General features: G+C 44.6%; 1 protein-coding gene across 5 annotated transcripts in view; it reads left to right on the top strand.

The window, feature by feature from the left end:
- Positions 1 to 13,618, top strand: part of CEP131 (centrosomal protein 131) — a 377,073-nt gene that overhangs the window by 119,510 nt on the left and 243,945 nt on the right. For 3 of the 5 annotated variants that reach the window (XM_063961102.1, XM_063961099.1, XM_063961100.1), the window contains exons 17-18: positions 932 to 961; positions 5,893 to 5,995. In XM_063961102.1, coding sequence (XP_063817172.1) covers positions 932 to 961; positions 5,893 to 5,995 — 133 coding nt within the window. The remainder of the gene's footprint in view (positions 1 to 931; positions 962 to 5,892; positions 5,996 to 13,618) is intronic. The other 2 variants (XM_063961104.1, XM_063961103.1) reach the window with 1 other exon arrangement.

The raw sequence follows: 13,618 nt of genomic DNA, 5'->3' as shown, positions 1-13,618 counted from the left end.
ATGAACCTGTGATCTATTACCTGGAAGACTATGGGGTATATTCAATTAAAGTCTGATCCATTCTGACATGCATTTGTGGGAATGGATCCGACAACACCTATTCAAAGAGTGTCCAAATCCGACTGTCGTATTTGAGCCCAATCCGACTGTCAGATTTGGCCAGGCGTCCATGCAGCTGCTGTGTGTCAGGGCTGTTATTGATTTTAGAAAAAGACATTCTTATATAAGCCCTAACATATACCTCATGCCAACCGACTTCCTTCGCCCCTGCCGTCCTGTGTGATACATCCTGTGCAGCAGCAGCCGCCTGTGGTGAGAGCGAGGTGGATGGGTGAAATCCCCACTCTCAGTGTCAGTGGCGCCGGGTGGCTCTCAGCGAGGCGGCTTCTGCTGCGCAGGATGTATCACACAGGACGGCAGGGGCGAAGGAGGCCTGTTGGCGTTTCACCATCTAAAGTGGTTTCCAAACTCTGTCCTCAAGGACCCCACACAATTCACGTTTTCCAGGTCACCTGTGGATTTTTTAAATGTGACGAATGGTCATACACAGTGCACCTGCCGGGTGACCTGGAGAACATGACCTGTTATGGGTCCTTGAGGTCTGAACTTTAGGATCCACTGTTCTAAACAGTCATCTAAATAGTACCTTTCCTAACACACACAGTGCAGGCAGACAGTTACTTTGCATGACCATTCTTCAGATTTTCAATTACTAATACATCACCATGATAAGTGGCTCCCTCCACTGGGTGAAGGTTACAGTTTAATTGCAAATGAAATGATTCAGCTCCGCTTCTGTATTTATAGAAAGACTGCTGCAAAAAGAAAACATCTCACAACTTGTACTGGAGTAATTTCCTTTGTTACTTACTGTATGGGGTTGTTGATTTGTTGCCTTTTCCCCCCTTTCTCCTTCTTTCTTTTTCCCCAGGTTTGGCAAACTCTGGGCCCCCTGTGTGAGGTAATAGACCTGAGTGTGCTATGTGCACGTTTTAGCGCATTCCTCTTCCTATACACCTTTCATCCCCTTCCTGACAGGAAGACTTATTCCCTGCACCTTTCATTATAAAGATGTATACCCATCTGTGTGTATATGTTAACATCCTAATAGGTTCATGATGGCTGTCACCCAGTCATCATAAACTTCATATTTATGTTTATGTTTGTGTCAGGCATATAAAATAACTATTTATTTCTACATAAATCCCATCCCATCTAATTTTAAAGGGGCAATAAATCATGACCACTATAAAGAGCACAGGGGCCGATTATCAAATGACTGCGCATGCGTATGGAACGTAATGCACAGGCGCGAGTCCAAACTGCAAAAAAATTCCTGTGGTTTTTTTTTTTTATCACTAGACGAACGCAGGCTGATTGACAGGAAGGAGACGTTTGGGGGTGGTAATTGCCCATTTTCTGGGAGTGTCGGGGAAAAAACGCAGGCGTTCCCAAGCATTTTCAGGTAGAGGGTGTGTGACATCAGCTCCGGCCTGATAAGCCTGTTTTTTTCACAGTGTAGGAGTAGGTCCTGGGCTACGCACAGACTGGAAAAAACATTCGATGGTGAGTGAGTTGAGAACGGATTTGCAGCTGACCGGTGTTTGCAAAGCTTTTCGCACGGCTTATGCAGACTTGCACCGGACGGATTTTCACTCTGTCTGGGCAGCGACTATCTGATCGCAGACCTCTACAATTTCGCAGAGGAGCAGTGGGGTCTGAATTAGGCCCATTGTTCCTGGCGATGCCACCCCATAAAGCATCTTCCATTTTAATACTGAAAATCATCAGTTACTTGTATGGTAGATTGTGGGCCATTTCTGTCTTCCCCCTTCATTTATAGTGACATTTATTAAAACTAGTCCACAAGTAAATATGTAAATCAGGGTGTTATAACCTATAACAACTAATTACATATTTACTTTCATTTTCGAAAGGGAACAAAAAAATGCAGGTAACACTAGTTGCTAGGAGTCATGGCACCCAATATCTCCTAGAATTTCTTCACAGTGTTCCTTGGAAATCAGCGCACCTTTCCTTATTCTGCTTTCCCATTTTCTGCTTTCTTCTCCTTTCACCCTTAGTCGTTCTATTTTTCTTCTGTCTCAGTCTGATTTAACAAAGGCTTTGCTGCCATTTTGTCTTGCATGCATACAATCAATGGATGACATTACTGTACGTTACTTTCTAACATCACAATCATTGCTTGTAAGTAGTTATGCATGCAAAATGACATGGTTGGTCTTAATACAACTGCAATAATGCAAAGTAATGGGAACATTTGCACCAAATACAAAAACATTTATTATTATTATTATTTATTTATTTATTTATTTATTTATTTATTAACAGTTTCTTGTATAGCGCAGCATATTCCGTTGCGCTTTACAATTAGAACAACAGTAATAAAACAAAACTGGGTAAAAACAGACAGACATGAAGGCCCTGTGAAATAATATAGGTTTTTTTTTTTTATAGCATTATATAGAGGAGCCTCTTGCTGTTGTAATTGTGAAACTGCATGAATGTTTTGTGCACTATACAACAATGTCCATGTTACAGTACGCCGTGTTCCTTGGAACTTTTTCATGAACACTGCTTTATTTTTCAGCAAAGGATTGTCCTTGCTTAATATTAAAATGTTGTTGTACATAATATCATACCTTCTAAAAGTTTATTACTAGACAGAGTACTCTGTCGCTAGCTAGCATACATATCCGACAAACGCTCAGCGCATTAGTACATCTCTTTCAGTACCTTCTAAAATGTGCCGGATAATATTCTATAATCCTCAAAAATGTTTAGTTTAAATAATGAAAACCTATTTAAACTAGTAAAGACAGATCTCCGACTGTAGCTCGGAAATCTCTACCTGTCACAGATTCCACTTGAAACCAGTGAATCAATTGATAATTCCATCATAGGACAAGATAAGGTGTCCAAGAATATGGCCAGAATGTAATGGGAGCCGATAGAGCCGCCTCGGAAATTATTGCACCACTTTGGACATTACAAATGTGCGTCTATTTCCTGGAACTTGGCCAATGTAATGGCGTGTGTCTTTTTTGTGTGGCTTCTGCGTATTGGATCCGAGTTGTTGCAGTATTTAGACTAGAAAACTTATATTTTTGGACCAACTGGAAATTCGTCTTTTAGTATAGGAGGTCCACATTGTGAGAGAAAGTCACCCATTGGCACCCAAAAGTCCCATGATCAAATCAACACACACATTAAATAAACCCCAGTCCTCCAGAATGCACAATGCTGATTAAAATGATATGCAGCATGGCTATATTCTGTGTGTAATTGTGGCTGTATCAGCATACCTAATTATATTAGTGTTTGGCTGGAAAACACTGTAGCATAACATATTATATGCATATATGTATGCTGCATATAATTTTAAACAGCAGGAGCTGGTTGTGTGTCCTATTAGCATCATTTTGTATCCAATGCTAATAGGATGCACAAGCAGCTTTTGCTGTTTAAAATGATATGCAGCATACCTATATTCTGTGTGTAATAGCATTTGTATCTGCATACAAAATGTAATGCTTTGCAGCCAAACCCTGTAATATAATTAGATATGCTGATACAGTCGCATTTACACACACAATATAGGCATGCCGCATATCAATGGATTCAGCTGGATCTGTTTTTCATGTCAGAATGTATTGGTCTGTTTATTTCGTGCAAATGTGCTTGAAAAGTGTACTCATAATTGATTTCCAATATGTTCATAACCAACTCGCCCAAAAGACACCTAAATTCTTTGAGAGTTTTACAGCTGTTTTGTGTCCGACTGGCAAAATTGACTCCATTTCATCGATTGTCCATTACATGGGCTAAACATCTGGATCCAACTTTTTATCGGGCACTCGACTTTAGAACAGAAAGTATCCGAAAATTCCGGTATTCGTGGACTAATACATTAGCCGACTTTGAAAAATGGCCGATGTTTGCGGCTACAGTCGCAAAAATTTGTCATTTTGCCGTTATCGGCTCCCATTATATCCTGGCCTATAGTTGTATATGCCTTATAACATGAGGAACCTCCACATGCGATTAGTCTCCCTCAAATAGAATGGGGTCCAACAGCTCAGTAACACTTGGAAAGAATCAAATGCAGATACATAATACAGTAATAGAACGGACTTGGAGCTATGAAATAAGTAAATTTTTAAAATAAAAAATATATGGCTCAAAATGTAGTCAAAGATCAATTTGCGTTAATCAAAAGGAGAGTATAGGAATTAATATCACTTCTTTCTGCTGCCCTCATTCTGTTTTCAGTTGGGGTGTGAATCATTAGGTAGACCCTATATGGTTGACATGGAAAAGGTCTACAGGGTCATTAGGGTTACCGGTAAAAGATAGACACTGGAAAAGGCCAACATAGAAATGGGCAACACAGAAAGGTAGACACAACATTGTAATGGGTTTTTTGTGTGTGTTTTTGCTGTCAAAGCACATTAGTACTGCGTCCCTTTGCAGCTTCGGACAGGTTACTATTTCCAGTTGTAGTCCACGTGGATGGTAAAGTACGAAAAAGCTGAAAAAAATGCATTACCCCCCTAAAACGTTGTATCGACCATTGGCATGTCGACCTTTTGTACCTGTCACCCACAAGCATTGCTAACCTTTTACATTTCGACCTAATGACCATATCGACTTTTTGACCATGTTGACCTAATGCATGTCGACCATATGGAGTCGACCTACTTAGTGTCAACCTATCATCCGTGTACTGTCAGTTATTGTTCTCTCCTTCAGTGATTGTCATGGAAACCACTCTCAGCATAAGTCATGGGATACAGGTAGCCCCCACTTCTCCTTTACTAGCAGAAAACAGTAGGGTCCTAGTATAGATATTTATATATTTATCTGTGGCCACAATATTATCCATTTTAAGTGCACTGTACAAGTCCGGGTGATCCTGTGTTACCCTAATGTGATGTCATCGATTCCAATTGTTTATCTTTTATTTCTTCTTCATGGTCCAAAGGCTCCACAGGTTTACCATGGGGTGTAGGTGGTTGGAGATGCCTTGGTCCCTCCTCCCCTATATCCAGCCAAAGGCCAGCCAGTTTTTGTTTGGTGCTTTTAATCCGCCCCAAACTTTATTTTATGATATTTTCCTGTTTTATTACTTTCCATCAGAGCGAGGAGCGCTAGGCGTCCTATGGGACGACCGCGCTGCTGTTCCAACAACATCCCGCTTGTGCCGCAACACTGGTGATTGGTCCAGTGATCTCGGCGGGTGGCAGCTATGCTCTGCTAGCCGTTCTTCTGGGGACCCAGGCTGCAGCCGGATATGGGGGGTGGGGGCAGGTAAGGCAATTACTCGTTTTCGGGGAAATGCGTCTTTGGCAGCCTTTACCTCCTTGTGTGTGTCCGGTTGTCCGCAACCCCACTAAGCCACCGGGGCATTAACTGTTGGTGCCTGGTCATTTCTAACCACCTACACCCCATGGTAACCCTGTGAACCCTATGGACTTTGAAGAAAAAGAGTTAACAAAGGTAAGTCTAACATAACTCTTATTTTTATAATAAATTCAGGTTTTCAGACCAGCGGCTCTTTATTACCTTTCCAGTATCAGTTTATATTATATAGGTATCCAGACCTATATTGTAGAGGCAGCTGGTACATCTTGATTTTTAATGTACCTTACTCCAATATTATTTTTATCGCCCACATTTTATTGTTATAATTGTTGTTCATAGGATAGCAGCTAAACTGCTTCTAATACATCTTAGAATAATATGTTTTACAGGTCATGCTGGAATTTGTAGTTCCACAATAGTTGAAGAGCCAGACGTTGCTTACCTAATTGTTTTAGTAAAAATAAGAATAAACTGTCTTATGACTTGTCATCTACTCTCATCCTCCAGGAGATGAAAAAACTGCAGGAACTCATGAGCGCTACAGAAAAAGTGCGTAGGGAGAAATGGATTGATGAGAAGACTAAGAAAATTAAAGAGATCACAGTAAAAGGTAAATTTGAACTTTTCTTTCCTTAATACAGTTTAGCTTCAGAGGCCTGATGTAGAAATTCCTTTTATCAGTTATACTCCCATCTCTGAGAGAGAGAGTTCATGCTAATTATACCCCTTTCACACTGCCAATGCCGGATCCCACCCGGGAATTGGAAACGGGTTCTTCCCGGGTGGGATCCGGTATTGGCAGCTGCTGCAGGCTTCCCCGACCTGGCAATATGCCGGGCGGGTTGCCATAGCAGAGGGGGGCCGAGCCGGCGGCAGGGGTGGATGCGGCGCTGGAAGATGAGATCATCTCCGCGCCGCCTCTTCCTACTGTAGTAAACGGGTCCCGGGAGCCCGTTTACGCAGGACCCAGTATTCAACCAGGGTATAACACTGCTTTATTCCCGGGTTGAATTGCCGGGTCAGGCGACCCGCGATTTCGGCTATGCTCCTTTCACACCGCACGCCGCCCCGTATCGACCTGGCAATATGCCGGGTCGATACCGGGTTATTTGTGCGGTGTGAAAGGGGTATTAGGGAAGCCAATCCATGGATTCCTGGATCCCAGATTCCCCAGATCCCAGACGTTTTTGAGTTCCAAAAATATCCGGGATTATAATCATTAAATCCTAGGTGTTACGGGATTCAAAACACAATGGGGCAGGGGCAGTGGGATAATACTTACCTTTATGGTTCTTGTCCTCACGGTCTCTCCCAGCTGCCTGTAGAATGGATGGAGTCCCATGACATGGTTGCTCTTAATCACTGAGACTGGTAGGGCTGCACTGCACGGTGATATCCTCACTGTGCAGCGTTCTCCCAGCCAATCAGTGACTGAGAGCAGCTGCATCACTGATTATCCCTACTGTCTGGTGAACAAAGAGCTGAAGACAATCATCCGATCTGCGCTCTCTGCTTTCGAAGGTGCACAGTGTATTGGAGATGTTTTGGCATCATTGTATATTTTAATGCATATAAGGAGAACTAGAAAGACGGTTGTTGAGTTGGGTGCACAATATCAATTTATTGGATTGATTATCAAAATAAAACGTAACTTTTATTACTTATGTTAATATTAAGAGGGTCCTTGTGGTAGGACACATACAGCAAAATATAGAGGTTAAAAACATGACATATACAAACACATAAGTGATATAGAAAAAAAGATGTGTAAGACAGATTCTTAAAAAGTGGGGTCACCACAATAACTCCTGCAACAAGTATAATTATTTGTTTATGTGTGAGACAACGGCCACTCAAGATACAGACTGGATGGTGTTTACCAGTCCTGGATATATTTGGTGTCGTGTGGGGATATTAAATATAGCCACAGTTAATAGGGTATTTATAATGGGACACTGCCTCTGGTGCGTGGGTACGGTAGAATAAATGGAATAGTACAATTAGGACCTCTTTCCCACCTAGTAAAAATATGCAGGTGAGTTACTCTTGAATAGAAAGCATTGACTACATTGGTACTGATGGTTGAGACATGAAGAATAATGTGCCACTAGTGCCCTATATTGCAATATACTGTGTATCTCCTTACGTACTGATTCTGGATGAATCAATAACACTAAGAATAAAAGTGCTTGTCAAAAATTGACAGTGACAGGTTCTGGGGTGCTCACACAATATTAATGTGTGGGGCGCTCACACAGATACTAAGAACTGATATGTCTTGAGGATAAGGTGTATAGATTAATTAATTACTGTCTGTGTGGATATTGAACATCCCCCCTTATGATGAATCCAGGGTAATCAAAGTTGTACCCCGTATATTAATGGAGTCGGTTGAAAGATGTACTAAGATACTACAGTTATGGCTGTTTATAGATATAGGCACAAAATGAATCTATTTCAGTCCACACTTGTTTAGAGGTGAGGGAAAAGATGTTGCGAAATGTCCTTTCTAGTTCTCCTTATATGTTTTGATATCTTGGTTGTAACAGGGTCGCACCCCCAGAGAGGCTTAAAGTCTAATTTAGACACACGTATATTGGGGTTTCATTGATCCATTCATAAATCAAATCCTTAATATAGATCATTCAAGTGTGCAGATGTACCTTTCTCCCCTTGTTCTTAACTATATTTTAATGCAGCAAGAGTTGAACACTAGGCAGGGTTGATGTGTGCCTAGGCAGAGGTGCTGTCTATATTCCTGTCTGTGTGTATGATTGAGATTTTTCTTCAGGGTCCACAGTTGATCTACAGGATTGACATGGGGGTATAAGTGGTTGGATAAGGATCGGGCACCAAACTGTTAAGCTTTTGAGCCTCCAGAATGCTCTATTCCAACCTCCCCTATAACCCCGCCTCCTGGCCAAGGGAAGGCAGTTTCTTGTTTGGTGCCGCAGGAGCCGGACCACATTTAAAACGTTATTTTATATAGCCATTTTTCTCTTACTTCCTAGAGGATGCTGGGGTCCATTTTAGTACCATGAGGTGTAGACGGGTCAACTAGGAGCCACTGGCACTTTAAGAGTTTAATAATGTGGGCTGGCTCCTACCTCTATACTCCTCCTATCAGACTCATAGGAGTTCTTTTATTTTTTTTATTTTTTTTTAGAGTTTAGTCACAGGGAGGCTGATGGCAACAGCCTCTGTGCTTTGAGGGACTAAGGGGGGGAGTAGTGTCTGCCCTGAGGGGTCTGAGTTTGTTGTTTTACAGGTAGGCTGCTGGCAACAGCCTCCCTGCTTCGTGGGACTTAGGGGGGGGAGTAGGAACCAACTTAATGGAAAGTTAATGGTTCTCTACTCCGCTGACAGGACACTGAGCTCCTGAGGGTGTTGATCGCAAGCTCACGAGGCGACGCTCACTCCCGCAGCACGGTCGCCACCCCCTAACAGAGCCAGAAGATAGAAGAGTGGTGAGTACAGCGCCAGCGTCCTGGTTAGCGGGTCGCCGGCGGATATGGCGGCACAAGGGTTGGAGCGCAGCTCTGACAGGCTGCGCTCCTGGAAGGCGCAGCAACATTACACATGTAGATGCTGGAGGGGCGTCCTGAGCCAGCACTTTAACCCTACACTGGTCCCATCGTTAACAGAGGCTAATACCGCTGTTATCTCTAAAAATCCTCCAGCCAGTATTAAGAATTAGCGCGGGAAGCCGCGTGCCATTACAGGGGGTTGGGCTTCCTCTCAGAGCGGATCCAGCACTCACCAGCGCCATTTTCACCCTGCAGATCAGATGGAAGAGATGCTGACAGGGAGCGCTGCCCTCCACATAACTCCAGCAATACTTCTGCGGTACCAGGGTGTTATAGACAGGGGGGGAGTGTGATAACAGTTCCAACTACCCTGTTAAGGATAGTTAGTAAGCGCCGGGCTTTTATCATAACTGCCTACAGGGGCGCTGTGTGGCTGGCTCCTTATACTCTGCGACTCTCTGAAGGTACTCTGGGGGGAAACTGTATCTGACCTTTTCCTCTGTGTGTGTGTGTGTGTGTGTGTGTGTGTGTGTGTGTGTGTGTGTGTATATCTGTGTCCTGTGCTGCAGAGTGTTTATCTTCTCCTGAGGAGTCTATTCCATGTACTCTGGACTGCAATATACTTTCTCAGCCTTCTGAATCCGAACCTCTTTGGGTGGATTCTTTAAGGGGTGGTTAAGACGCAGTTTTTGAGGAGCTCTGTGGAGGGTTTACAGTATTCAGCCCCCACTACTTCATCAAAAACCCCACCTACATACCCGCAAAAATGTGCACTTACCCAGATAATGCAAGCTGACACTGATACATACTCTGATACAGGAGATGGCGATGGGGATATGCGGGGAGGGGGGGGATGCATCCCTTGCTAAGGGGGTCCAACTAATGATTGAAGCCACTAGGGAGGTTTTGCACATTACTGAGAAGGTACCTGAACAGGAAGATTAGACTTATTTTACCGTAAATAAGAATTCCTCCCTTACCTTCCCTGCTTCTAAGGAGTTAAACTCCTTGTTTGAAAAATCCTGGGAAAATCCAGAGAAAAAATTCCAGTTCCCTAAAGGAATTCTCATTGCTTTCCCTTTCCCTGAAGAAGACAGAAAGAAGTGGTAAAACCCACCTATAGTAGATGCTTCTGTTCTTTAAAGGAGCCGGTTGACCGCAAGATTGAGACTACGCTCAAATCACTATACACTGCTACAGGTGTGGCTTTAAGACCAACTATTGCTTGTGCATGTATTTCTAAAGCCATAGTAAAGTGGTCAGGCACATTACTTGAGGAATTAGATACTATGAATAGGAGTGACATTGATTTGTTTATGTCACAAACGGGATTCTGCGGGTTTCATGGTGAGGCCATGAAGGACATTGGCCTACTTAACGCAAGGGCTACAGCCATGGCAGTATCGGCACGCAGAGGACTCTGGCTACGCCAATGGACTGCGGATGCAGAATCCACAAAAAGTGTGGAGAACCTACCTTTCACAGGTCAGGCCCTGCTTTGGGACGCACGGCAACTGCGGGTAAGTCGACCTTTCTTCCATCCGCAGCTGCACCGGCTTGAAAATCTTATCTTCCGCCTACACTACAGTCTTTTCAGATGCAAAATGTAAAAAATACAAAGGCCCCCCCCCCCCCCCCCCCCACCTTCTTTAGAGGAGGTTGGTGAAGATCCAGAAAACCTGCACCACCAGGTTCACAGGAACAGAAATCTGGTTCTGCTTCCTCCAACCAAATCTTCGGCATGACGGTGGACCTCCCAGCCTGGAGATCAGGCAGGTGGGAGTGAGATTAAAAGACTTCAGTCACGTCTGGGCGTCATCGCGCCTAGACCCCTGGGTAAAAGATATTGTTACCCAGAGGTACAGACTGGAGTTTCAGGAACTCCCACCTCACCGATTCTTCAAATCAGGCTTACCAGCTTTGCTGACCGAAAGGGCTATCCTACAGGTAGCCATTCAAAAGTTGGTACGGACAAATGTAATTGTTCCAGTTCCAACTCACCTAACACACAAAGGTTATTACTCAAACCTGTTTGTGGTACCAAAACCGGACGGTTCGGTACAGCCTTTATTGAACCTAAAGTCATTGAACCTCTACTTGAGGGTATTCAAATTCAAGATGGAGTCTCTGAGAGCAGTGATCTCAGGTCTGGAGGAGGGGGAATTCCTAGTGTCTCTGGATATCAAGGATGCGTACCTTCACATTCCGATCTGGCCGCCTCATCAGGTTTATCTACGATTTGCACTGCAGGACTGTCACTACCAGTTCCAGGCCCTGCCATTTGGTCTATCCACGGCACCAAGAGTGTTCTCCAAAGTGATGGCAGAGATGATGTTTCTACTCCGCAAACAGGGAGTGAACATAATTCCGTACCTGTACGATCTTCTGATAAAGGCACCTTCCAGGGAGAGGTTGTTGGACAGCATTGGCCTCTCAACCAGACGACTACTGGATCATGGGTGGATTCTAAACCTACCAAAATCTCACCTGGAACCGACACAGATGCTTCCTTTCCTGGGAATGATACTGGACACAGAGTCTCAGAGAGTGTTCCTTAACTTGGAAAAGGCTATGGTATTTCAGTCGATGGTTTGGGCTGTCCTGAAGCCAACCCGGATCTCGGTACATCTGTGCATTCGTCTTCTGGGGAAAATGGTGACCTCTTGCAAGGCGCTTCAGTACGGAAGGTTTCATGCGAGGCCCTTCCAACTAAATCTATTGGACAAATGGTCCGGATCGCATCTTCACATGCACCAGATGAGCCGTCTGTCGCCCAGAGCCAGGATCTCCCTTCTGTGGTAGGTACAGACTTCTCACCTCGTCGAGGGTCGGCGGTTTGGGATTCAGAATTGGATTTTGCTAACCACAGACACAAGCCTCAGAGGTTGGGTAGCAGTCACCCAGGGGGTGCAGTTTCAGGGAAGATGGTCAAGCCAGGAAGTCGTCCTTCCAATAAATATCCTGGAACTCAGGGATATCTACAACGCCCTTCTGCAGGCCTCTTCTCTACTTCAGAATCAGGCCATTCAAGTCCAGTCGGGCAATGTGACGGCGGTAGAGTACATAAACCAACCGGGCGCAATAAAAAGCAGAGTAGCAATGTCAAAGGTGTCAAGAAGTCTGCTCTGGGTGGAAAAACACGCTGTGGCGTTGTCAGCGGTCTTCATTCCGGGAGTAGACATCTGGGAAGCAGACTTCTTTAGCAGACATGACCTGCACCCGGGGGAGTGGGGCCTTCACCCAGAGGTGTTCCTGTGGTTGACACATCGGTGGAGATATCCACAAATCGACATGATGGCCTCTTGACTCAACAAGAAGCTCAAGCGGAATTGTTCCTGGTCGAGGGACCCACAAGCAGTGGCGGTAGATGCTCTGACAACTCCGTGGGTCTACCAGCTGGTGTACGTGTTTCCTGCACTTCCTCTGATCCCAAGAATTCTAAAAAGAATTAAAAGGTTCAAGCAATCCTTATTGCTCCGGACTGGCCACGAAGGGCCTAGTATGCGGATCTTCTCGAGATGCTGCTCGAAGATCCGTGGCCTCTAGCTCTTCGCTAGGATCTTTTGCAACAGGGCCCGTTCATCTATCAAGACTTACCATGACTACATTTAACGGCATGGAAGTTGAGCGGCTGATTCTAGCCAGGAGAGGGATTCCTGCAAGGTCATCCCGACTATGATCCAAGCCAGGAAGAGGGTAACGTCTAAACACTACCACCGTATCTGGAGGAAATATGTCTCTTGGTGTGAGAGCAGACAATATTCTGCGGTGGAATTTCATCTGGGATGTTTTCTGCTTTTTCTGCAGTCGGGAGTGGATGTGGGCCTACGTCTAGGCTCCATAAAAATGTCCAGATTTCGGCCTATTTTCTTTCAGAAACAATTGGCTTCTCTCCCTGAGGTCCAGACGTTCTTGAAAGGTGTTCTGCACATCCAACCTCCCTTTATGGCTCCCACAGCACCTTGGAATCTCAATTTGGTGCTGCAGTTCCTCCAATCGGACTGTGGAAGACTCTCACACTGTTGGCCTTGGCTTCAGCAAGATGTGTGTTGGAGCTAGGGGCATTGTCTCACACGAGCCCCTACTTAATTTTCCATGAAGACAGAGCTGAACTCAGGACTCGTCAGCAATTTCTTCCTAAGGTGGTGTCTGCGTTTCACATCAACCAACCTATTGTGGTTCCGGTTGTGACGGACACCTCTGCTACTTCAAATTCTTTGGATGTTGTGAGGGCTTTGAAGGTGTATGTAAAGCAAACAGCTCGTCACAGGAAATCGGACTCGCTGTTCGTTCTCTATGATCCCAATAAAATGGATCAGGCTCACTATCCAGCATGCTTATTCCACAGCAGGCTTGCCGGTTCCAAGATCTGTACAGGCCCACTCTACTAGGTCGGTGGGTTCTTCTTGGGCAGCTGCCCGGGGTGTCTCTGCTTTACAGCTCTGCCGAGCAGCTACTTGGTCAGGTTCGAACACGTTTGCTAAGTTTTACAAATTTGATACTTTAGCCTCTGAGGACCTTCAGTTGGGTCAGTCAGTTCTTCGGGAACCTCAGCACTCTTCCGCCCGGTTTGGGAGCTTTGGTACTTCCCCATGGTACTAAATGGATTTCCAGTATTCCCTAGGACGTAAGAGAAAATAGGATTTTAATTATCTACTGGTAAATCCTTTTCTTCTAGTCCGTAGGGGATACTGGGCGCCCGCTCA

The sequence above is a fragment of the Pseudophryne corroboree genome, chromosome 3, assembly GCF_028390025.1.
Source record: "Pseudophryne corroboree isolate aPseCor3 chromosome 3, aPseCor3.hap2, whole genome shotgun sequence".
NCBI lineage: Eukaryota > Metazoa > Chordata > Amphibia > Anura > Myobatrachidae > Pseudophryne > Pseudophryne corroboree.
Note: the sequence above shows the minus strand (reverse complement) of the source record. Positions and strands in the feature narration are given on the sequence as shown.